Source organism: Vanellus vanellus (assembly GCF_965231255.1).
Source record: "Vanellus vanellus genome assembly, chromosome: 1".
Lineage (NCBI taxonomy): Eukaryota > Metazoa > Chordata > Aves > Charadriiformes > Charadriidae > Vanellus > Vanellus vanellus.
In genome coordinates, this window is record NC_138905.1 from 117,658,115 (window position 1) to 117,682,087 (window position 23,973).

Below are 23,973 nucleotides of genomic sequence, written 5' to 3' on the forward strand. Positions count from 1 at the left end.
GTTTCAGTATTGGCTCCTGACCCTGTTCCCAACACTTGCTGAAGTGCCTGTGAGGGGCTGAGCCCCCAACACTGCCCAGCTGACTGAGAACCAATTTCAAAGGCAGCCCCGCTTACACAAAGGCTTGTGTATGTGCTTAGATGCTTGGAGACTATGCAGTCACGTTACTGATTAAGGTTTTTTTCAAAACAAAACCAGTAGCAAGAACCCTTAAGCAACCTTGTTAAAAAGATTCTACGCCAAAATGTGAAAGCTCTGATCTTTGTGTTGCCATAGCCCGTGAATGTGCTGTAGCTTTCTTTCTGGATTGTAAAAGCATGTATTGGCAATGCTAATTCTGTGAAGAGACTAAAAGAACTAAAATTTCAAATGTACCTAACATACAGGATGGGAAAGGATCTCAGGAGGAAGCCTCGCCTTCCCCAGCACCAAGGCAGGATCAACACTTCACCTCTGCTCCACCGCACACCTGTACTTCAGCACACATTTGTCACTGTATGAACTCATAGTGCTGTTTCGCAGACTACAGAAATTCTGCTGCCATTCAAAGTCAAAGTAAGTTTTGCTGTTTTCTTTCAATGAGAGCAAAGTCAGCTTTTTTTGGGGTGTATTTAGCATTCACTCCCTGCAGGGTCAGAGCCACTGAACAGATACATCCCATGTCTCACACAGCTGATCTCATTTCACAGGACATGACAGCATATTTTACAGTCCTTCCCATCTATCACTTAAAAAAAAAAAAAAAAAAAAAAAAAAGAAGAAAAAGAAATAAACAGGAAATGCCACTCTTGCAGTGCTTTCAGGCAACAGCATAATTATCAAACCTAGGGCCATCACTGTGCTGGTTAATATTTCTCTCTTAGGCCTTCAATATTCAAACTGCAGTCAGTACCACTGCTTTGTAGCAGAGCACAATATTCAAATGGACTGCAGCTGTATATTAAGCAGTTTGGGGATTCACAATTATTCTAGTCATTAAAACAGAATATTTAGATAAACCATAAAAAGATGCAGATTGGTTTCCCACAGGGTAGGTTTCACAAATAACTTTAAAATACACTGCAGAACTATAATTGCCAGAGCAAAGGGCAAACTCACCAGGCCAGAGGCCTGTAACTTGAAATACTTGAAAGCTAAGAAATACGACCACCCCCAGGTAAAGATTAGGGATTTTGCTGAAATTACACAGAGAGGACTTCCTCTGTTTTACATGTTATACACAGATCTGTATGACCTGTCGAATTCTGGCTCCAGGAGTCCATGGGGCATCCTCGAGGGCTGGGTGTGCACCGAGGCCAGGCTGCTCCAGCCTCAGGAACGTCGAGGCGAGACAGGGACCCACCTTGAGTGTCCACGGCAGGCAGGGAAAGGGGCCAAGCAGCTTCTCCTGGACAGCTGCCTGGCTGCAGACCTCGAGATGCCTCCCACCCACAGCGATGCTCCTGGCTGCATCCCTGCCATCATGCTTGGTGGAAGGGGTGAGGAGTGGGAGAGCTGGCTAGCAGCAGCAAGCCACAGTGGCAGCCCTCTCCCAAGCCCCACTGCAGGCCCCCATGAACGCCACGATGCTGGCATTCATGTAAGACGTAACAACTGGCAAAGGATGCTGTTTTCCGCCGGCACTCAGCTGCACAACCTCTGTAGCTGGTGTTTCGAGAAACTACAAGAACAAGAAAACATTTGCCCTTTCTGCCACCATAGCTCTCATCAAAGAGCTACACATCCTACATCTCGAGCACCAGGAAACACAGCGTTCAGTGCACTACAAATAAAACCATCCTCCTTCAGGGCAGGGGAGTGAGCTTTCTGTGGATGACACAGGAATCAGATGTGCTTTTCTTATTGTGTTCAACAGGCCTTTCAGGTATATCAATGAATAGCAAGCAAGAACCTGCATACACTAGAACTGACCTTGGTAGAAAAGTAAAAACAAATCAAGAAGAGAAACTCACCATAAATATCAGAGGATGTATCAGACTTCTCTATTTGAATGTGCTGTGTAATTTTCTGACAGATTTCTATTTCTTTGTACAGCTGAATAGAAAACAAACACAAAAATATGTTACTGTGGGAAGACACATCAATTGTAATCTTTATGAACAGATTTTTTTTTTAATTACAGGCAGAAGAAATGGACTGTAGTCATCATTTATTGAACATTTTTTCTCCACGTGTGTGAGATGTATTAGTAGTGTCACTATGCTTTACTGTTAGAACACAGTTAAAGAGGAGGAAGCAGTGTTTTACTACTGCCAACATAGGAGGAAGGATACATCTGTTTCTCTTGGTCAATACCATTTTGAGTGTACAAGAAAAAGAGCTTCTATTCCTGTTTTCGTATTTTATGGGTAGTCACCATTTATCTTTTTATATTATTTTGATTAAGACATTGCAGGAATTCAATTATTCAATAGTATTAAAATCACAAAGAGGGATTTTGTTTCTTAAATACATTTTTTAATTGTTAGAAGACTTAACAACTGGTATGCAGCTCTTGCTTAGCATGAAATTTCACCTTTAACACGTTTATGTTTATTTGTACCGAGAAAACCCCCCAAGTCTTTGAAATGGTCATTAACATCCTTCCTGGGAGACCAGTACAAATTCACACCTAGGTAATAACCCAGAAGCCTACGCACGCAGGTGCAATTCGCTCTGCCTTTCAGGAGCCAAGCAGCACCTCAGCAGGGCTACATCCCTCCACCACAGCTCACACATTTTGTGCTTTTAAATCACCTACATTCTCCTGTCTTGTGTGGCTCACTATTGTAGCCGGGTCCTGCCCTGAGCTCCAAACAAAGGGCCTGTCACCCCACCTGAGGCAGGGAAATCCTGCTTTTCCAGACAAAGTCACCCAGACCAGATATTTAGAGGCTCTGAGCTGGTATCTTTGAGAGTCAGCCCTGACTTACTCCTTGTAGGATAGCCTTGACACTCCGGAACCCACTGGCTCAGCCAAGGTTTGAAGCTGTTTTTTCCATAGTATAGGCTAGCAATTAAGTAACAAATCATACTTTTGTCTTTGGAAAAAATCATACCCACAGGAAGATGAGAGCCCACAGGTAAATATTAATTTTGTTTACATGAGTGTGTAAAAAAGCAATTCATAACAATTAACGTTTTGTAACTAAGTGGCATCAGTGTTTAGACTGAAGTATTTAAACTGTTTATTTAAAAAAGAAGAGTAACTTATTAGTAAAGGGTTTCTTTAATGAAAATATAATTTTATCTCCTGCTTATATGAGCACTTAAACATCTGTTTAATTGCAAATATTAGGTATTACAGAACAGTTATATACCCATTTAAATGATTGTATATAGTAAAATAAAATGTAAAACTAAGTAAGGATGCCATGCTAGCAGTATTTTTAAAATGCAGTTTTCAAATATAGGAGCATATTATTCAGAACCTGAAAAAGAGTCAAATGACATTTACAAGAATCTCAGCTAGATTTCAGCAAGTGTTTTAAAAATAGGAGAAAGAGAAAAGGAAGCGTAAATCGTGGTATTTATCAGAACAAAACTTGAGTCTGATCCCTTCAGTCATCTCAACTGAGCATGCAGGACTAGAACCAAGGAGGACGGCTGACGTGCTCTTGCAGGGATACAGGAGCCACGCGCTGCCTGCATCCCAAAGCACCTCTTCAAGCAAGAACCTCTATTGAATGGGAGGCAAACCACTGGGATGCACACACTGCAGCTGAGGTCCCCAGACCAGAGAGCCAATCTGACAGCAACCCTGAGGTGCCACTTACGTTTCTGCGCCCCATGGACCCATTGTCCCAACACCAAAGGCAGGCAGCATATTTGGGCTACGGTGGCTTGTCCTGTGAAGCCACCGGCATCACGGGCACCGCATGCTCATGGGGGAGCCCCCTCTCTGGACTGAGGCTATGCACAGATAAGTTTGATAGCAATATCAGGAGCATCCCAGGGAGTTTGCTAGGCACTGAAGAGTGCCCGGGGACAGGATTTCTTCCTGACAGTAGCAGCTTTGCCCCTTTGAGCCATTCCAGTCCTTCAGTGTTACTCACAGCAGCTTTGGAGGAGGAGGAGGAGGAGGAGGAGGAGGAGGAGGTTATTATTATTATTATTATTTGTTGTTGTTATTATTACTTTTATCATCATCATAATTATTACTATTATTAACAACATCTCAATATTTTCCCTTCCTTGTCCTTTTTTCCTCTACCACTTTTCATCTTGTCCCAGCACCCTTTCCCAGGACTACCTTTTCCAGCAGACCCAACGCCTCCAAGCCCAGACTCATCCTACCAGCAAGATTTTCAGGGAGGCCTCTGGTCTCATACTTCCATCTAAAAGTGCCATCTTACCCAAAGTAAAAAGCCTGGCATGTCAAGCTTCAGCCAAAACTCTCCAACACTTAGTTTACAATAAAAGGTGCTTAAAAGTATAACTGCCTGGTACAGCACCTAATGCTAAATACTATCCCCTGAGCCCTTAGTAACATTTTTAACATATAATGAACTGAGCTTGTGAATTTTTGAAAGACTGCGTCAGAGCACAAAGTGTCACCATTAATGTATTGGAGAGGAATGGAATATCGATATTTAATCTTAATTTCTTATTTAAATACATCTGATACATTCTGCAAGAAAAAGGAATATTATTCCTAAGAAAGTATGTTTATCTTTTCTGCAGCAATGTATGCTGTAAAAGCATTTTAGTAGATGGAAGACACCTCTAAGCAAGGTGACATCAACATTAGACAATATTATAAACAGCTATTCAGGTGACTACAAAAATAGAGGCATTAGTTTTATCATATTGCACCAAAATAATTTAATTACACATTTAAATAAATTAACTCAAATTTTCTCATGAAACAAGCACACAGACAAGCAAACATACAAATGTGTGTTGTTTTAATGTTACTACATTAGATATAATGCTGCAGCACCTATCTAGTCTTTCAGCATGTACATATTCCTGCTGACTGTAGAGTTTCAGTTTCATTTCATTTTTTCAGAATGAAAATAAATGATGACTATGTCAATCCTACATCTTTTCAACATAAGACAAGTCACCAAAGTCCTTCTGGGCAATGAAAGCTAAAATCTCGTCTCCTCTGAGTTTTATTTTTTCCCAACTATATTTCACTTCCCAGTCTTAGTACTCAACTGGTACTTTCTCACTCTTTTTTTTTTTTTGACAGTGTTAATGGCAAAGTTTTACTTTTTATAAATAAAACAGCCACCAACGAAAAGGACTTTAAAAAGCTTTACAACATGCATGTGTAAAATGATAGAGCTAAAGCATGACACTAATTCTGTTTGGTCTTTTTTTTAATATCTCATTTCAAAATTCCTTTGAAGTCTGCTTTTGAGATGCATGATATGAAAACATCCAACTGAAGCAATTAGGAAAGTATATTTTCACACGTAACTCCAGAGCTTTTAAACCTCAATGTTTACCTTCCCATTTAGGGGAAAAAAACCCAACACACAAACAACAACCCCAAAAAACCAACTACTTGTGCATTTCCCCCTCTTTAAATATCAGGCAAAGTGATCTGAACAAGAAATCCCCAGGCCTCAACATTATGTCTTTAAAACCACCAAGGACAATATGAACAACAGGAGAAGGCAACCTTAAGAGAAGTTAAGCTTAAATGTATGTTACAGTGACTTTCACACATTACCTGTGGTTGTTCCTCCTCTCATCCACACAGACACATGCATGCACAAACATAAGATAAACCAACTGTCTCCTCAAGATGAAATGTTTGGAGGGATTACTTTACTGTAGACCAATTTGCTATGGTCTGCAAAGCACTATAATTGCAAGTTAAAAAGCCTAACTCTGCATATTACATATCAGATAAACACTAATTAATAGTGTCCTACCAAGGAGCATTTAATTTTGCTCACTAGGTAGCATTACCAGTTCATAGATATCCTCTTCTGGCTTTGGTACGTAAAATTGAATCTGGTTTTCAATCAGGAATTTAAGACGCAGGTAGTGAGCAGAGTGATCCAGCTGGTGTGTCTGCAAGAAATGGAGAAGAGGCTTTAGAAAAGAAAAGCAATGGCTCACATCGTCTATACTTAGAGAACGGCCTGAAAAATGCCCCAGCACCGTCTTCCACAAGAGGCCCATGATCTCCTAACCTGAACAAGAACCTGAACCTCCTCCTCTTCCACAGTAATAACTGTTCATTTAACCACTGACCAGGATGTCAAGGGCAGTGCTAGCACTCTAAGCAGCCTCTTTGGTTCTGCTTATGTGGCAGTTCTGCTCCATCCCATGCTATCACAGAAATAAGCAAACCCTATTACAGCAGAAGACTCAGAGCATGCCTTTGTATACAAAGGGCATTTAAAATCACAAGGAGGACAATAAATGTGCTGCTAACAGAGAAAAATGTAACAGGAAAGGTTTTTTCTGTTTGTTTTGGTTTTTTTAGCGTCTTCATGATTTAGGGAGTTAGTATGATGTGGTAAATTTCAAGCAAGGTTAATATAAAAAAACATCTGTATGTCCTCTAAATTCAAAACAGCTCAGGATACACTGGCTTTATAAGGCTAAAAGAAGCCAAGAGTTGCATACTGGATTACATCCCAGTGGAAACAGGTCACACCATTTTAATGAATTGGTTATAATTAGCTGAGGATATGGCATTTGGTCTGGGAGATGTTAATGACCTTTTCTCAGCATGATTAATAAGCTTGATTTAAGCAGAGGTTAATGCAGTGTGTAATCAAAACACATTAGAATTATGATAAACACAAAGGATGTCATTCAGAAGTTACTTTCAAAGTTCATAAACTATTGACTAAAGTCAACGAAAAAACCCAAAGTGATTCACAAATACAGGAGGTAAATTCTCCTCATTGTCACTTCTGAAATCCCATTATTATATGCTTTTATACATTGGCCTTTTCATTTTATACGAGCAAATTCCCAAAGTTTCCTAGGTTGTACTAAAAACAATGGCTCATGTGAAAATTAATGCAGGAACATCGCTATTGCCTATTTATGTTTTTTAAAGCCTCGCTTATCCAGTTCAAGCCAAGATGATGATACATCGGGACCCAGCTGACTGATCACACAGCACAGATGATGAGTAATGTACACCGAGTGACCTCCGGAAAAGATCACACACTGACCTAGCAAGCCCTTCAGCTAATACTCAGAGAACAGTGAACATTTTTGAAAGTCTAGATTAGCCCATGAATAAAAAAGAGCTACCAATAAGAGGAAAAAAGACAGATCTATTGCTACACGCTACATAGTGCTACGTTCAAACATGTCCAATTCAAAGACCACGTTATCCATATATGAAATTGAGTATCTGAAATGGGATAACGTCTGTAATCTGGACAAATACTTAGTTAATTAAATAAGGAATGTGATATCTATCAAAGGCCAAAATAGAAAGAGCTGAATGTAGGAGATCCTCACCCTCTCCCCCCTTTTTCTGTTTTGATAAGCATTTTGCATGCCTTGGTCATTGTTTACCAACTGTTTTCACTGCTTTTTTTTTTATGTGCACACACATACAAACCCCCCAGAAATTAAAAGGAAGCAGAACTGGTTTTAATTGTTCAGAAATGATACATAGGAGTCCTAGATTAGTTTCTGGTCAGATTAGTTTACTATCCCTAGACACAAACTAAAGAGCACCTTGCACACTAATCAAACACAAACATACAGAGGAGGTGTAAACCCACAGGCTGCACACCCCACAGCCAGAGGGAGAAGTGCACGACAAGTCTCTCTGCAAGTCTGGAAAACGCTTGAGCCATTTACAGCAAAGCCAGTGGGGAAAATTTCTCTGTGGAAAAACCATGCTAGAAGAAAAGAGAGCCAGGCAACCTGGCAGCCTCCTCCTGCCACCATGGTGTATCTTCCCGTGGTCCCCTGCACCGAGGCTCTCGTACGCGTCCTGCATTTCACGCAGTGTCAGGCACGGCTGCTGCGCAAATGCTGGCCAGCCAGACCTGTGCTGAGAAGCTACCTGTCATCGACTAAAGCCCAGGGTTGGGAGAGAGCCCCTGTCTGCAGCCAGGTATTTGTGTCGCTTCCAACAGTGACGCTGAACCCCCTCCCCTTGCAGAGGAGACCCAAAGGGACACTTTCCAGCCTGCCCCAGGCCAGCAGAAATCACAACCTGTTGCAGAGGGACATGAATTGACCCAGTCTGGGGCCTCCAGATGTTGGGCGCAGGCCAAGAGCTGCCTTAGCTGCACCAGCAGGGCAGGGAGCCCGTGCTCAGCCGCCCAGGGCTCCCCACGGGGCCGGGGGCACCCGACACCCTTCAGCAACACAGCCAGCAGTTCAGAGCCACCACCGGCCCCCAGGCAGGGGCAGGGTGCACTCACGCCTGCCCGCAACCCGCTCTGCAGCCTGCGTCCGATAGCATCTTAAAAGAGCAACCTTCCCCACAGGCGGCGGCTTGATCTGCCATCCCAGTGGTCAATGACAGGGCTTCTGCCTGCTTTGATATGGGGCACCACATCAGGCATGGAGATGACCACTGAGACGTCTTTTTTCACGCCCATCTTCGCAGGGAGATCTGCTTAGGAGAAAATTGTGCACGGTGGCCATTTTGGAGAGCAGGAGGGAGCCAAATGCAAGATGACGGATGCGGCACTGAAGCCCTGAACTATGCCAGAGCACAGCACTGTCTAAAGACGTTGCTGGATAAAAACCACATATATTTTGAGCCACTTATTTCTCCCAAGAAATGCCACCAGTCGGGGGTGGATGCCATTCATCTATTACTGCAATCCCATCCAAGTTAAGGAACGAGAGTCATCACCATTAAAGCTGTGATGGTGCAGCACAAGCCACACCATTTTGTTAATTAACATTTGTATAGCTGCAGCAAGGCTTTGTCTACCTGGAAATTTTACATTAAACTGTTTCAAATAGGGGCATGATTTTCTACTGAACTGAAAGGAAAAGGCCCTCTTAAAGTGGACATAGCCAGTCTGCCCTAAAAGACATACTATTAATCCTTTTTTTTTTTTTTTTGTTGCTGGTCTAGCAGCATCCATATGCGGGAAGGTGGGAACAGAAACATTGCAGCTTTCATGATATTAATATCCTTTCGAGACCACCCAAAATACCTTTTAGCAGTCCAAATAAGCTTCCCGGGTTATTTATTTCTCTCCTAATAACTCTGGCTATGTCTGGACTAAATTAAGCAGCTAACCCAATTTAAAGCACAACCCAACAGCTTAACCAATGTGCTCCTGAAGCAGAATTTACAGCCTGGAGTGTGATCCGATTCAACAGGCTCCACGTGGCATAGCGGGTTGGCACACAACCCAAACTATTCACCCATTTCGGCTCCCTTCTAGTTAAAGCAAGGGACAGGCATATTCTTTCAGCTTGGTGGGGGAGACCTTCATTAGCACTGAGATGACAGCACCATGGAAACACGCTAGCCATCCCACCATATTACTCCGGCTTCATACTTGTGCGGCCCAAACTTTTTCAGTAGGAAAACACCAGCTCAAAATCTAAGTGAGCCCGCAGAGCATCAGCCTTAAGTAACTTCTCAGATACTTTGGGCTTAGACCCAGAGACCTACGGGAAATCTGCTTCTTGCCCTGCACGCAGGTCTATTTGCAAAATGCAAATTGTGAGAAAACAGAACCTTTCTTGCTTCTCGCTTTTTATCCAGTTCAGTCAAAAGACTAAATGCCATGTAGCCTTCTATGCTTGATTTTTGGTGCTGTTCTCTCCATACTTGCTCTGCCCAAATCCATATACAGTGTGTGTGTTTCTACTCAATTTTAAGACATACCTTTATGCAAATGTTAGTAATACACACACACACGTTCACACTGATCAGTATTATCCATAGGAAACAATTTAATGCATATACACTGACTTTTTCTGACTTCCAAGTGATGTTATTAGTTAAATCTTAGGAGAAGTCTTCGAGAAACCATTTTAAAATATGCTTTAAACTCTCCTCCCACCAATCTTGATTCATAAAAGTGTCACAAAGCAGTTTTCAAAACCTAACTCGCTGTATAATAACAAGCGGCAATGTTAGTATAAGAACACATTTTCTACAATGACTTGAGTGTACTTAATGTTCTCCAACAGAATAATCAAGCTCAGTTTAATAGCACAGATAGATTTAACCACATCTACAAACATGAAGAGGTTTATATGAAATGTAGATCTTGAAATGTTTACTATACCAGAACTTGACTGGTTCTCAGATGGCAGATGGCAAACTGATGTGAAATGATGTGGATCAGATATTAAAGGGGAAAAAATGAGCTGAATGCAAGAGACAGAAGAAAGAGATTGATTATTAAATGCTACAGAAAAGAAGGCATCCATCAGTGTTTTCCAGACTGCAAACTCTTACAGAAAGGAAAGAAACCGATAATAGCTCTTCAAAAAACAAACACTCACCCACCTCCCCTTCTCCTTATACACCACCACCCACAACAATCAAATACGCAGTGAGAGACCATATTCTCAGCAGAGACCTACTGGAACTGGTGGAGCTACACCAATTTACTCCAGCTAAGGATTGGGCTCACTGAGTTAATCACTCTTACCCATAGGAAAATATAAATCCTAAAAATAAATCATTACTAATGATGTGTCATTCAGCTTCCCTATTATGTCTCTCTCCAAAAATGTCATCTTTTCCTGAACACAATGAAGAGCTTTCACAAGCTGCAGCACCTGGCAGAGAGACGAGCACACTGTATAATTACTGCAAACAAATGCCTTTCTCTCACCTTCCATCGCTTTGGAAGCACATGCAACACGTTCTAAAAGTCCCCAAAGTTAAGCTCTTAATAGTAATAAATGTTTTCTTTTCTTTTGCTGTTGTTGTTGTACAAAAGAGGACTCACTTTTCAGAACAGCACGTGACACGAGTTGGGTCTAGCTTGCAGTCAGCCGGTTAGCGGAAAACATACATTATGTAGCTGCCAGAACTGAAAGCTTGTATTTAATTTGTCAAAGCTTTCAACTTCTCTGCTGAGATGTAACTCTTTTTAATGGCCAAATGTCTCTCTGATACTTCATCTTGAAAAGAAATCCAGGTGGTTTTTCTCCCACTCCCCCCCAGTGCAGATAAAAGCTTTCCTCTCTCTTCCCTCCTGCCACCTACACGAAGCGAGTCTGACTCCGCAGCGTAGACAGCAAACACAGGCACCTTCTCCTACTCCTGGTGCTGCTGTTTTCTCCGAGCCTTCCTCCCCCACGCCAGCCGGAGGGGAGGAAGCGGCAGGGGGAAGGAAGGAGGAACGGCACCTGGAAACAGGACCTGGCACCTGGGAAAGGGTGAGATCACCCCGCTTGCCTGGCGGAGTAGGGAAGGGGCCACGGGAGGACTTGGCAGAGGTGGGGGGACCAGGGTGGTCAGGCGAGGACAGGGCGACTGCACTGTCATGATATGGGGCGTCCGGTGAAAGGAAGCGGACTGGGGGCCAGGATGCTGGGGGGCAGATGGGGACAGAAGGGTCCTGTGCACAGGTGGGTGGGTACATAAGAGGTGGCAGCAGAGGCAGAGGCAGGGTGAGAAGGCACTTCAGAGGCTCATGCACAACAACCAAAGTGGAAAAGGCAAAAATTAGCCTCCCTTCCCCTTTCTACACCCATGCCAAGTTTAGCTCCAACTGTAGGAATTTTTCTAGCATGAAAATTTCAGTATAATTCATGTTTTTCATCTAACATACGACACACAAACCCCAACACCGTGCAGTCTGAGCACTGGCATATGAGAAAGTCACTATGAGATTCAACTGTAGTCCCCTTCACCCTGCTCCAGGGCACACTCGCAGTCTTTACCTTGCAAATAATTTCCAGCACATCTCGTGTGGTGTCCCCGGGACGGATGACTGTTAGAGCAGGCTGGTTGTTTGGCAGGCAGAACCAAGACGGCGTAAAATACTCGTGAACCCAAATATCACAGTCAGGATTGTGCTGATGGACACTGCTCAGCGCCACTTCTTTTTCCCTCTAAATAGACAAAATCCATTATGACTCTACCAGCCAAATACAATCTCCCTTTTCATCAATAACAAGTGTAAGGAACATTATATGCTATATCAGACAGCCCTCTTATAGAGAACACATTTTATTCATAAGCCTAGATTGAAGGCTTGTCTGGACAGGAAATGTTGCAGTTTTACCTGAGCAGTATAAAGTGTGCCTTCCCATGCTACCCACACAGCTACACTGGCGCAATGCGCTTTTCCTGGGATTTCACCCTATGGCTATTGGGAATACTAGGAATGCAACAAAAAATAATAGTGATAAGGAAAGATTCAAAATTAAAACTTAAATGCACTGTGTTTCTGGGTAAACCAATCCAAAGCTAACAAAACTATTGTAGATGCTATAGTTCCTATACCTAGAAATGGCAAAATAGCAAATCTTAGCATTTACTTTGAATTTACATCCAAGTTGCACTCCAAGCTATAAATCCCCAGGAGGTGATGGAGCTGCAGAATCCTTATTTGCTGCAAGTGGGCTCATGCAGCTAAACCCATATGCGCTACATGAAGAACGTGCCTCTTAGCACTGTCTTAATGCCACTTCATAGCTGACTTTCTCTGGGGAAAAATAAAGCAGTTGTAATTGTGGCTGCAAACGCAAAAGCACACAGAAGCTCACAGAAGCACACGATAACAAAACGGAGAAAGCCCTGCGCTTCATACTTGTGCCAACCCTAAATTATGAAAACCCCATATGGCCATCACAAGGAGCCATTTTCCAGAATCAGCAGCATCCAGGTCCTCCTGTGGGAAGGCATTTCCCTGGCGTGCAGTGCTAATACCCTTCTGGGTCTGGCACCTCCGGCTGCGCTTAGGATGCCACACACAGCAAGCCCTTTTGACTGTGGGCAACCAGCTCAAACCCTCCCAAAGCAGCTATAAGCCCTACAGCACACAGAGGGTCCTCTCCTCTCCCAGTGGCTCCATGTCCCCTCTCGCGTTCCAGAGTCAACGCTGCATTTAGGCTGGCTGCAAACGGGGGGCAAGGAGGCAGCTGGGGAGCTGGTGTTTTACCTTGCCATCCGGGACCGTATCGTCAAAGATTCCTTCGAGAGACTTCTTTACTGAATCAACTCCTTCACCAAACACCTGAGGAACAACACAGTGACTCTGCTTTAAAACATGAGCATGACTCCATACCGTCTGCCGCACATGCTAAGGGGACAACAGCATATCTAACATCTAGCATGGAAATCAAACTGAAAAATAAAAACATTAATCTCAAAACACAGAAAAGGAAAACATCAGCTTGTTAAAAGGGAAGGGGGAGTGAATGACAAGCTGGTGATGGGGCACCATGCTAAAAGATTAGAGGCCAGTTCTGCTTAGTGGTTTGTCACTGACTTACTTGGTGGAGCTGGACAAATTTTATCTCCTTTTGTGCTCAGTTTCCCCACCTGTAAAGTGGAGGAAATGAATGCTTCTCCACCTCTGCTAAGGCTGAGAAATCAGAAGAAGGGCTCTGCTTCCAAAAAGTACTTAGCAAACACTCAAGTACCACAAGTCAGTGTAACCCTTCTCTAATGAAATAAGAGCTGGTAACCCCGCACCAGCCAGAGAGCCAAAATCAACATGACTCCATGCAGGAGGAACAACAGAATGGGAATATTTACAGGATCCATCCCAAAGCAGCATCGGACTGCATCAGACGGGCAAACAGGGTCGTTACTGCAGCAGAAGCTTATAATTAAAACTGAAAAGTAAAGTTTTATAGCTCCACATCAGCACAGCTTTATGATCAAGTTGCTGGGTTTGGCTGTCAACTATTCTGTACCTAAAACGAAGCAGAGACCGTGCAGGATGGGAGAACGTCACTGCCCTTTAGGGGTTTACAGTTTACTGCTTCAACTTGGCAATACTTTGCGTGCTACTACACAGGAGCAGGGGAAATGTGTTCAGGCACTACATTTAGACATTCTGTTGCTTTCTCAAAACTTTACTTTTTCTTTGAATCTCTCCAGTATGACTTTTCTTTAACCTGGAATAAAATCCCTTTTCACGCCTGTGCTTATTGACGAGTGAGGGGGGTAGGAATGGGGGCAGGGGGAGGAAGCGTGAAGAAAGCATTTATCCCCACTGAAAGAAAAAACAAAGGTGAGTTCAGGAAAAAAAAAACACCAGGTCTGAAGACACAGCATGGGCGGGATCCTAGCTTAGGACAAGGGATTGCGCTTGATTTGGGGAAAATGAGTACAAAGCAACAGGGTTGCCTCAGCACCAGCACTAAGAACTGGGAATGCACTCATGGAGGCACCTGCTGCTTCCCCGCAAAACCCTGAGCTTTTGCTCAGCCGCTAAATATTAGGTGAACTATTACTGTCTCACTAAAAACAAGATAAATGATTTTGCAGCATTCATCCTCTGCTAAACAAAACAAACACCCACTGCTGCTTTAACAGAAGGAAGAAGAAATCACAGGGCACAGAACAACACGTGTCCCAAGCCTTTCTCCCCTCAAAAAGTGAAAGAAGAGAAACAAAAGCAAAGCCTACACTTCCTGCAATTAGATGAAGTATGGCTTTCAAAAACTGAAAGCTATAATTAGGGATGTTTGGAAAGAATAACAGGGAAGCACCTTCCTACCATACTGAAACACGTTTTCTAGAAAAAGATCTGGGCAGTGACAGGGTGGAAACGCTTTTGCTTTTTAAAAAATCTGAAGCAGAACAGGGACTGTCCCTACTAAATGCAAAGCTTTTTGTTAGTTTATGAAGTTTTCCCCAAACTCAGCTACATTTAAAGTATTCTATAAACTCATAATTTTAATTTAAAGAAACAAACAAGTCTGCCCTTTTTTTCCTTCCAAAGTTGTATCTGTTTTACACTGCTGCTTTGTTACTCCTGAGTTTAGGGAAAGTACCTCAAGCAAAAGCAGAAGCAGCAGAAATGCAACTAATTCAGCTAAAGAAGGTGCAAACTCCAAACCTTGTTTAATACGAGCTGCTGTATACTTATCTATAATTACAGTCACTGATTTTTGAAGAGGATGTGGAATAAGATGACTATGTGCCATGAAAGTTTAAACAGGCAAGGTTAAGGTTGGATGTGTAAGTGCTTGCTGCAAGTGACTCTGGATAAGCTGCATTCTGCACACTAACAAACAAGCCTGGAAAATAGCAGTATCACAAACTTACACACACTTACCTGATTAATGCTTGGCCTCCCTTGCTTTTTCTTTGAGGTAGTATCCAGCCCCCAAAGAGAAGAAAACCTGCTTCTCCGTTTACTGGCAGATCTGGACATGGCCTGCGTCCTTCTCCTCACTCCCGACTCCCCTGTGCGAGCCGCCACCTGTCAATGCCACATGGTTTAAAATCAAAGGTCGCAGCATCCCACCACACCATGGCTTACATAATCTAACAAAGAGTGGAATCTGGTTTAAAAAATAAAGTATAATACTACAGCAACAATAGGTACTCACAACAGGGACTATGGTGATGCTGCCAGGCTGCGTCCTTCTCACTGCAATTTAACGCACTTCTTCCAACATCAAAACATCAAACATCAAAAATTTAAATGGACAGTACCAGCCCTCCCATTTTTTTGGCATTTAATCTGAGATATTTTGAAGCAGCCTAATCATCACAGAGAAAAGCCTCAGCACTAGTGAAGGGTTTGGATTTTTTTTTGTTTTTTTCTTTTTTTCTTTTTTTTTTTCCTAACAAGGTTTCAAAGCTGGACACACAAAACCTGAAATTTCCAAACTTATCTGCCGCTTCTGAAAAGCCCAGTCTTTCTCTTTGCTCTTTCCTGTGGAAGCACTCTGGGCATCCTGGAACTGACTCATAGCTGTTACAAGGCCAGATAAAGGCTTGCAAATAGGTCAAGGAATTTAAAACCTGCACTTCCTTAAAGATAGCAACATTTGAAGTAGTGAGCAAAACACAAGAAGAGAAAAAGTGAGCTGAAATGACCCTTTAGATTAGAGCAGTGTTAACTGCTTGGGTACTTGAAAAATGTCCTGTGGCAACCCCTTTGGAGTGAAATGATAATTTGCCTTTACTGAGACCAAATATTTGGGGAGAGCTTCCCAAATGAGGAAGCTCTGGTAGAAATTAGTGCGGCGTTAGTCAGAGGTGAAGTGTTGAGGCCGAAGTTTAAGCAGATTTCCCATGTGGAGGTGGCCTCAAGAGAGCAAGCTCCTCTTCTGCGAGAAAGGGAGTGGTAGGAGAGACAACAGGTATGAATGGGAGAGCAAGGAGAAGCGAGACAGACAGACAGACCGACCGACCCACCCTGCTGACTTGGCCGTACTCTTCCTGGAACACCTTTGTACTGGATTCCCACAGCCGAAACTAGCAAAATGTGACTGTCATTTGGCAACCCCAGCAGGAACACCCAAATCTCTGAGTTATGCCCCAAGCTACGGAGCTGCGAAACTGGTTGTTTGGGTGCAGCAGATACAAAAACCCATATAAAGACAGAACAAACAGAAGGCTGGCTTGTGTACCATCGCTGTATGAGTAATGGTGATTCTCCTTGGAAAATATGGAGAAATAAAGGAAAAGGAGAACTTCAACACTACTGCAAGCATCTCCATTTCTACATCCTGGACTCGTGAGATGTTTCTTATCTGTACCTAAGACGTTTGTGCAGAAGCACCTGGGAGGCTTAGCCCATCCTCTGACTAATGCACTGAGGAACATTTCAGGAGAGCTAGGGACACCACGCTATCACCATGCAGCACCTAGCTCAAGTCTGAGACTCACTGCATCATCTCCACGCTACTGAGGGCAAAGGAGGACACGAGAGTTTGCTTAAAGGAGAAGAAAGCACGTGTCTTTTCCAACACAACATATTCAAAACATATTTTTTTTCACTTGGCTCTCAAGAGACACCAGCATGAAGAGGCAGACTGTTTTTCAGGCTAACGCTCTGTGCTTTGCTAAATGCAAAAAAAAATAAGCATAAATGCAAATTACAGCCCGGCACTTAAAAAAAAAATATAAATCCACCAGCAATTATCAGGATGATGACGCTAATCTTTTCATATATAAAAGAATAAAAACGCCCCTGACTGAATTACAACTCTGGATTCAATTGAAGGGTACAGCTGACATCTACAAGACAACAGTGGAGCTCAGCTATTTCTGTGAAGCTCCAGGAGTCCAAGCCAAAACTACAGGAACTTGATTTAAATTCATTAAAAAACCACCACTTTGCAATACATTTCCCTGTATTTTTAAGAGCTGGGTTGTTACATTATTTACATTTAAACAACCATTTTAAACATTATTTGCCACACCATAAGTAGCAGAAAAGAACATTTCCCCTCCCTTGTGGAGCATCAGGTTTTGATCACTGGAGACCGGATATTAGCCTAATTGGCCAGTAGATTCATCCATATGGTAGAGAGCAAGCCATGCCTGAGAAGGTCTAAGCCAACACATGCTGAGGGCCTCGGAAAAAAAAACATTGACCTCACTGGACTTTTGGATGAAGCCCATGTGCATGGACATTAGAGGAGAGCGGGCTCTTGTAACAGGAAGATCTGTTTATAGAAAGCATGTTTATAGTGCAGATCTGGAAATTCAAAATCACACGTTTAGGAGAAACATGGTTCTTCCACTTCCATAAGGCCATGGCTTGCAAGCATCTGCTTTTTAATCTATATCCAGCACACACACCCCTTTCAGCAAGCAGAATATTCTACATGCTAAGGTAAGGGCTCACTCCCAGGCACGGACTGCTGTTTGTTGACGTGATCTCTGCATTGAACATGAGAACCGATTTGCAGGTTGGCAAAGATGACCCCTGGCTGCTTTTCAAACTTACCAGCGCATGAAACGACGAGACTGAAAAGATTCCAAGACGGCCCATCGCAACTTTCGTTGGGCGGCTGGCAAAAGCAAGCAGTCTTTTAGGGTTTGGGAGCTCCCCTCCTTGGAGACTAGCCAAGTAACAGCGGTACCGAAATAGGTCCATCTGGAATTGTTCAAGATTTTGTTCCCAAACAAAGATCTGTATACAGCAAAGATTGAAGAGCAAGACACACAAGAAGAAAAGGGGAGAGGAGGAAGAACAGAGTGGTAAATACCTTAAGAAAATTCTAGTGTTCCCAGTAATACATCTCTTTCACCAATGCTGATTTCATTCAAGAAACTTTGATTCCCCTTCTTTCCTGCTATCCCCTACCCTCCCAACCCCCCAAAAGGATACAAATAATAAAAAAGTTTTCATTAGATGGAAAACAACTTTTTTTTTATGTTCATGGCAGAAGTTGTCTCCTGGGACAACCACTCCTTTGATACAACGCTAATTAATAGGATTAAAATTCCATTTTTAATTTTCTTTGTGTTCCAGGATTCTCTTCGGAGCAGTCCCTTAAGAGGCTTCTTTCATGCATCAAGAGCATCTGAGAAACAAGAAGACCAAACCCCACCAAATTCCACATACAGAGCGCCCTACAGCAGCAGCCGCAGCAGCGGCGTTGCTGTAAGCATCAACAGAGCTTGCCATACTTGAAAAAGTATAGTACTCTGGGGATAATTAATCTTATCAGCGGAAGAGCACTATAACCAGCCTATGTAAGGACTTATTTAAATAATTCAAATCGCTGATAGGAAACAGTTTCAAAGCATTTAGAAAAACTCAGTTACATAAAGAGAGAGACTGCTCTGCCCTCTCACTGTAATTGACAGCCTTTGAGTGGAGCCTTTTCAACAGAGGTGAGCATCTCTCCCCTCTCTCCCCCCTTCTCATAGGTTTCCAGGGGGTATGAAATCTCTTTAGCTTAGCGCATTAGGGCCCAGCCACTCCCTGTGGTTTGCACTACAGGCACGTTTGGCAGACGTGGTAGAAGAGCTATAAACTAATGAAGCAGGAGCCATATGTTAGTTTCCTAAAATAAGGTGCTGCTGCGGCAGAGGGAGAGACATCTGCTCTAGGCTCTCTGCTTCTCAGACGCAACTACGTTATCCACTCGAAGTCAAAAGGAGCAGTCCCAAAGGGCAGCCAGGACTGCAGCCATGAGGTCAAGGCAGGCCCTCTCAACAAGCAGAAACCAGGGACAGCTTCTTCACCCCATCTGCCAGCAGAAGAACCAGCCTCTTACACTCTTAAGACAACTGCAACAGCAGCATTTGTCGGCCGACGACCAGCTCTTCCCTAAGGCACCCTGCTACCATGGCCTGGTAGCCTCTTCACTCCCCTAAAGTCCTCACACAAGCTCCGAGCGGCTAGCTAAATCCTTTGTGTGGTGGCCAGAAGACAGCCCATGTGGTACCTTAGTGCACGTTGCTTGGAGAAACGGTGCAACTAGGGCAGTCAGCACAGCTCTCCTGCCAACACACATCTCGCCCGTCTTGGGGAGCTCTGCCCACATACACACACGGCACAGTGGGAGCAGACAGAGGTACCGTTAAGCCTTAAATATTTGCTAGGGGCTTATTTCACATAAGCAAGCGAGATTACTTGATCCAGTATGGTCTTCTTCTTCTTGGAGTCAGTTACTGAGGACAGCTGCATTTCACCCATTTTCTTCATCTTTTCATCCATATCAATCTTCTGCTCCAGCTTTTTTATCTCTGTTTTCAGGAGTTTGACTGTGTCCTCTTTGTGATGCTGCCTTGCCACCGCGGTTGCACAAGCTGAATGGATCGCCGTGATCCAGTTCTCCAGTTCGGTCTGGCTAGAGGTCTGAAGAGAGAGAAAGAGAGGGAAAAGAAGTCAGGATCCTCTTTAAAATTGATTGGAGATTAACAAATGCAATTCCAAGGAGTTTCCTTTGCCTTTGATCTTAAGATTCAAAGCCTTAAATCCACTTACGAGAGAAGTAATAAAAACCCCATCAATTCTTAAGCAGGCCATTTTTAACTCAGCGCTAGGCATTCAGCACTTAGAATTACACCTATATCTGTGCTTTGCAGCTGTACAGTGTTTCCCAGCAAGGTCTCAGGAATTACCTTCCTTGTTCAATGCAATGCTGCCATAATTTGTAGCTCAACATTTAATGACATTTTCTAAACTCCCAGTTCCTTAAGGCAGGGAATGCACCAGCCTCTGTGCTCTCCACAGCATGGAGAGCTTTTTTGGCACGCAACAGTTAGTAATAAATTAATGGCATAAAACGTGACTGTGATATCTATGAGTAGCTTTATTATGATGCATAGACAAACAAGCTTTCCACTTCTGAAGGTCCCAAAGCACTCTGAAGAGAACCCTGTGATCATTAAAGGCAGGCTCATCATAATTTTTACAGCTCTGGTATTGTCACTCCCCAAGCATGTGTGTGACAGTTCGGGAAAAGGGAACACTTCTCGTCTCTGGAAGTGTTCAAGGCCAGGTTGGATAAGGCTTATGGCAGGGGGGTTGGAACTAGATGATCTTCAAGGTCCCTTCCAACCCAAACCATCCTATGATTCTAGGATTCTATGAGATACTAGGCTGGGGCACGGGACACCAGTACATTTTTCTGGAAGAGCACTATTCTGATTAGAGGCTTTTGACACAGGAAGGAGAATATTTCAAAGTATTCCTTTTCCAGACTTTCAAAATAAAAAATAAATCTTCTTCGCCTTCTTACTAAACCACATTCCTTTTTACAGTAGGTTGTAAAACAAAATTTCCAGCCAACTCAGTGTTGCAGCAGACTTTCTCTGAGTGTCAGCCTTCAGCAGTTAATCACACTGGTATCTGGCTCGTGTCTGAAAAAGTAGCAAGGTGCCAAAACACCCTGTTCTAATTAAACTTTCTGATGATACCTGATCTATTAATAGGCAGCACAGTGTGACTTCTCCAGTTGCTAGCATAGATGAAGAAGGTCACCACCACTGCTCTCCTGGCGGTCACAAACAGCAGCAAAGGACATGGCTTACTGAAGCCAAGGAGAGATTCCCACAGAAGCCCGACTCTGGAAATCACATATGCATAGGCTGGACTTCAGGGTGACGCTCCCAAAACTTCTGTGGTACTGAAGCAGGTGAAACACATGTCCCAGAATGACACTGCTTTCCTTAGCTCAGGTTAGAAGTCCTAAGCAGAAGATAGGGTCTACATTGGAAAGACCGATCTCTTACACTCAATTTTCTTGTCTTCAGTTGGCACTGTACAAAGTACATTGGTTAAATTGGTCAGGCTTCCTGCCCAGGTAATAATATTAACAAGTTCTTGTTCATAGGGGCTTACAATGTCTTATCGCCACTGCTGAAGACACGTTGAGCTGAGAAGAAATTCCTTGCTGAGGAATTTCTGCTGAAAATAGAGAAATTATTTGCAGAATGGGAGACACTTTGCCTACACTCAGGTGGTGAAAACTAGCCCCCAGTAGAGAAGAGAGTAGCACTGGACTTATAATGAGATGGTATGTTTTGTTAATTCCTAGAAAAATCGTAACAGCAAGAGGTCATATTTTTGTCTTATTCAATTTTAAAATATTATCAGTCTACCATTAGATTCAGTTTTCTTTTTAGTTTCATGGGGAGAAGGAGCGAAAAAAAGATTCTGGAATGGATTTAAGAGCAGAAGATTCTTCTGGTAGATGAGTAGGCACTTCTGGTGATTCTTCTGGTGATGAGAATCACTCCACCTCTCAATGGAAAGGACGACATAAACAAGCTGCAAACATCTGATACATAAGTATGTGGTGTCACAAGTTGCTCTGAGCTCCTGGAAAATGCATGTGACATCTGCAAGTAATGGATTTGCGTAGGCACGATAAGAACTGACTGAGCAAGGAATCATCGTGTAGGAGGAATGTGATGTCTCTAGGTGCAATGCAGTGGGAAGGCTTGTTACAAGATGTCCAGTGTCTGTACATATTACAAAGCAACCCTATTTTTCTCCCTAAGTACACAGTCTCCGTAGGACAGAAATAGTCTTCTGCAGGTCTGTGGTTTCTTCTCATCAAAACCACTACTACAGCACTGTGTTATGTGTGGACGGACGTGTATGACATGAGCAGTTAAGTAACACTCCTGAAGAGCTGTACACACGTGTCAGCTGCTCTGAGTGCAGCAGAGCAAGCCCTACAGCAGTCACTCGCACATTACTTCCACCACTACGACTGGTCTCCCTCCCTTCACCCCATACCCATCCCTTCTTTCTCTTCTGCTTCGCTGGCCATGCACGGGTTCTATGGCAGAAGGGACACATCAAGGGAAAATTTCTGCAAGGCAATATAAATGATTGTTTTTCATTTGTAAAGGCTCATTTTTGCTATTTTCCACAAAGTTACAGAAAAATCTACTCATGGCATAAAGACAAAGGGCTTATAATGAATAAGGCCCTTTGTTGCCACAAAAGAAATGTACTGAATGTGACCTTTTCAGTATTTAGCATCCACAGGCATTAATTTTATGAGAATTAAGGTTTTTCCTTAGAAAACTCTATGTAAAAGATTTTACAGCTCATACCATTAGATCAAGAGGAGGTGGTGCTCCACAACCTTTCAAGCACGTGCTGAGACCATAAGCACCACACTTACCTCCTGGATGAAGCTCTCCAGGTGGCAAAATACATGTACCCCGCTCAGGAAACGCATGAAGTAGAAAGGGGCAGTGCAGTATTACATTATGAGCTGAGGAATAAACAGACTCAGGTGGCAGAGAAGCTAGTCCACAAAAAAAGGATTATTTTTTTTTCAGTACACAACCAGATACTCAGTCTCTTCAAGTTGTAAGCCAGCACCACGTCCTGTGAATCAGCGAGGCTTTTTTATTTTGCACTAGTTTGAGAATCTAGCCCCTTGTTTAGGACAGCTGCAAGGACCTATGAGACAGTGTAGTTTTAAAGATTTGCTCTGGAAGACAGGGGGATGATGTGGGGGCACATCCTACCACAAAGTCGCTTCTGGTTTAAGAAGGCAAGAAACACTGAACACATTTTCACTGGAAAGGGAAATAAATAAGGAATTCCTCTGGTGAAGAAAACTGAATCGAAAAAGGAGGAAATGGGATCACCTCAGTACAGGCTGGCAGTTACAAATAAAAGAGTGTAACACCTTGGTTAGTGACAACTTGCAATACGAAAGTGGAATGCCAACCTAAAAATCACTCAGGGAAGCAGAAGTTACCAAAATACAGAAATCTTTTTCAGTGAAACACATCAATTAACATATGGTCTTTGATACAAGTACTGGACTTTTTAAAAATGTACCCTGTGAAATTCAGATATTTCTACTTTCTGATTAAAAAAAATAAACATACACTTTCAGCCTCTTCTTGGGCAACAGCAAGATGTTCACTAAGGTCTGTATGAACTAGGGGCAACTGGATTCTGCAGCACCACTGAGAGAATACCTGGAGGTCCAAGTACCCCCTTGCACCTCAAACTCCTTTTGGTCTTGTAAACCCCTTGAGCCTCTCCGCAAGGTGCCATCTTTGATACGTGTCTCTTACGAGATGCAGATAGTGTTACAGCACATTTAATGCACTATTGTATGTCCTATATCGTAGCTGGCCTGGTCTTAAGCACACTGTCAAACCATGCAAAATCCCCAATTTTTACAGGGATGTAAGACTATTTCTTAATTCTTACTTTGTTCCAACCATCTACAGAAAGAGGTTCCAGTCAGTCAATAAAAACAGCAGACCTTACAGTGCTTCACATGTGGTGGCAGGTCTCTTGAGACGCATTTACCGAATATATCGTGTCCTTCCTCTAGCATTGCCAGAGGAAAATCCCAAACGTACTGGAGTCAGCAGGATTTTTCCATTGATTTCAACCAGAGCTAAGATTTCCTCCTTGGTCAGAGACAGAAAAAGAGAACACTTTTGTAAAACCTTCGAACCAGACCAACCTGAAAGAGGAAAGCATCCCCAAGGGAGTTGCTGAGACAGAAGACAAAGTCCTTCTTGGGGTGTTCAGGCACTGCTTGCACTATGCTGTTTTCCACCCAGACAGCGTGCTTTGGGATGCTGTTGTGGTCAATGCCAGATCTGCCATCAGTCTCATAAAAAAACAATGTGCATCCTAAAAGAGATGATCATATATTAGCAAGAAACACATTTAAACGCAACAGCCGTCCTGC

At 43.0% G+C, this 23,973-nt stretch overlaps 1 protein-coding gene across 4 annotated transcripts in view; it reads right to left on the reverse strand.

Annotated features, from left to right (window-relative positions):
- The window catches only part of TIAM1 (TIAM Rac1 associated GEF 1), a gene marked incomplete at its 5' end in the record, with an annotated part of 83,064 nt that overhangs the window by 40,124 nt on the left and 18,967 nt on the right, over nt 1–23,973 (reverse strand). For 3 of the 4 annotated variants that reach the window (XM_082491479.1, XM_082491478.1, XM_082491477.1), the window contains 8 exons: nt 1,953–2,034; nt 5,905–6,009; nt 11,797–11,967; nt 13,020–13,094; nt 15,150–15,296; nt 17,781–17,966; nt 19,419–19,643; nt 23,743–23,915. In XM_082491479.1, the coding sequence (XP_082347605.1) occupies nt 1,953–2,034; nt 5,905–6,009; nt 11,797–11,967; nt 13,020–13,094; nt 15,150–15,296; nt 17,781–17,966; nt 19,419–19,643; nt 23,743–23,915 (1,164 nt within the window). The remainder of the gene's footprint in view (nt 1–1,952; nt 2,035–5,904; nt 6,010–11,796; nt 11,968–13,019; nt 13,095–15,149; nt 15,297–17,780; nt 17,967–19,418; nt 19,644–23,742; nt 23,916–23,973) is intronic. The other variant, XM_082491480.1, reaches the window with a different exon arrangement.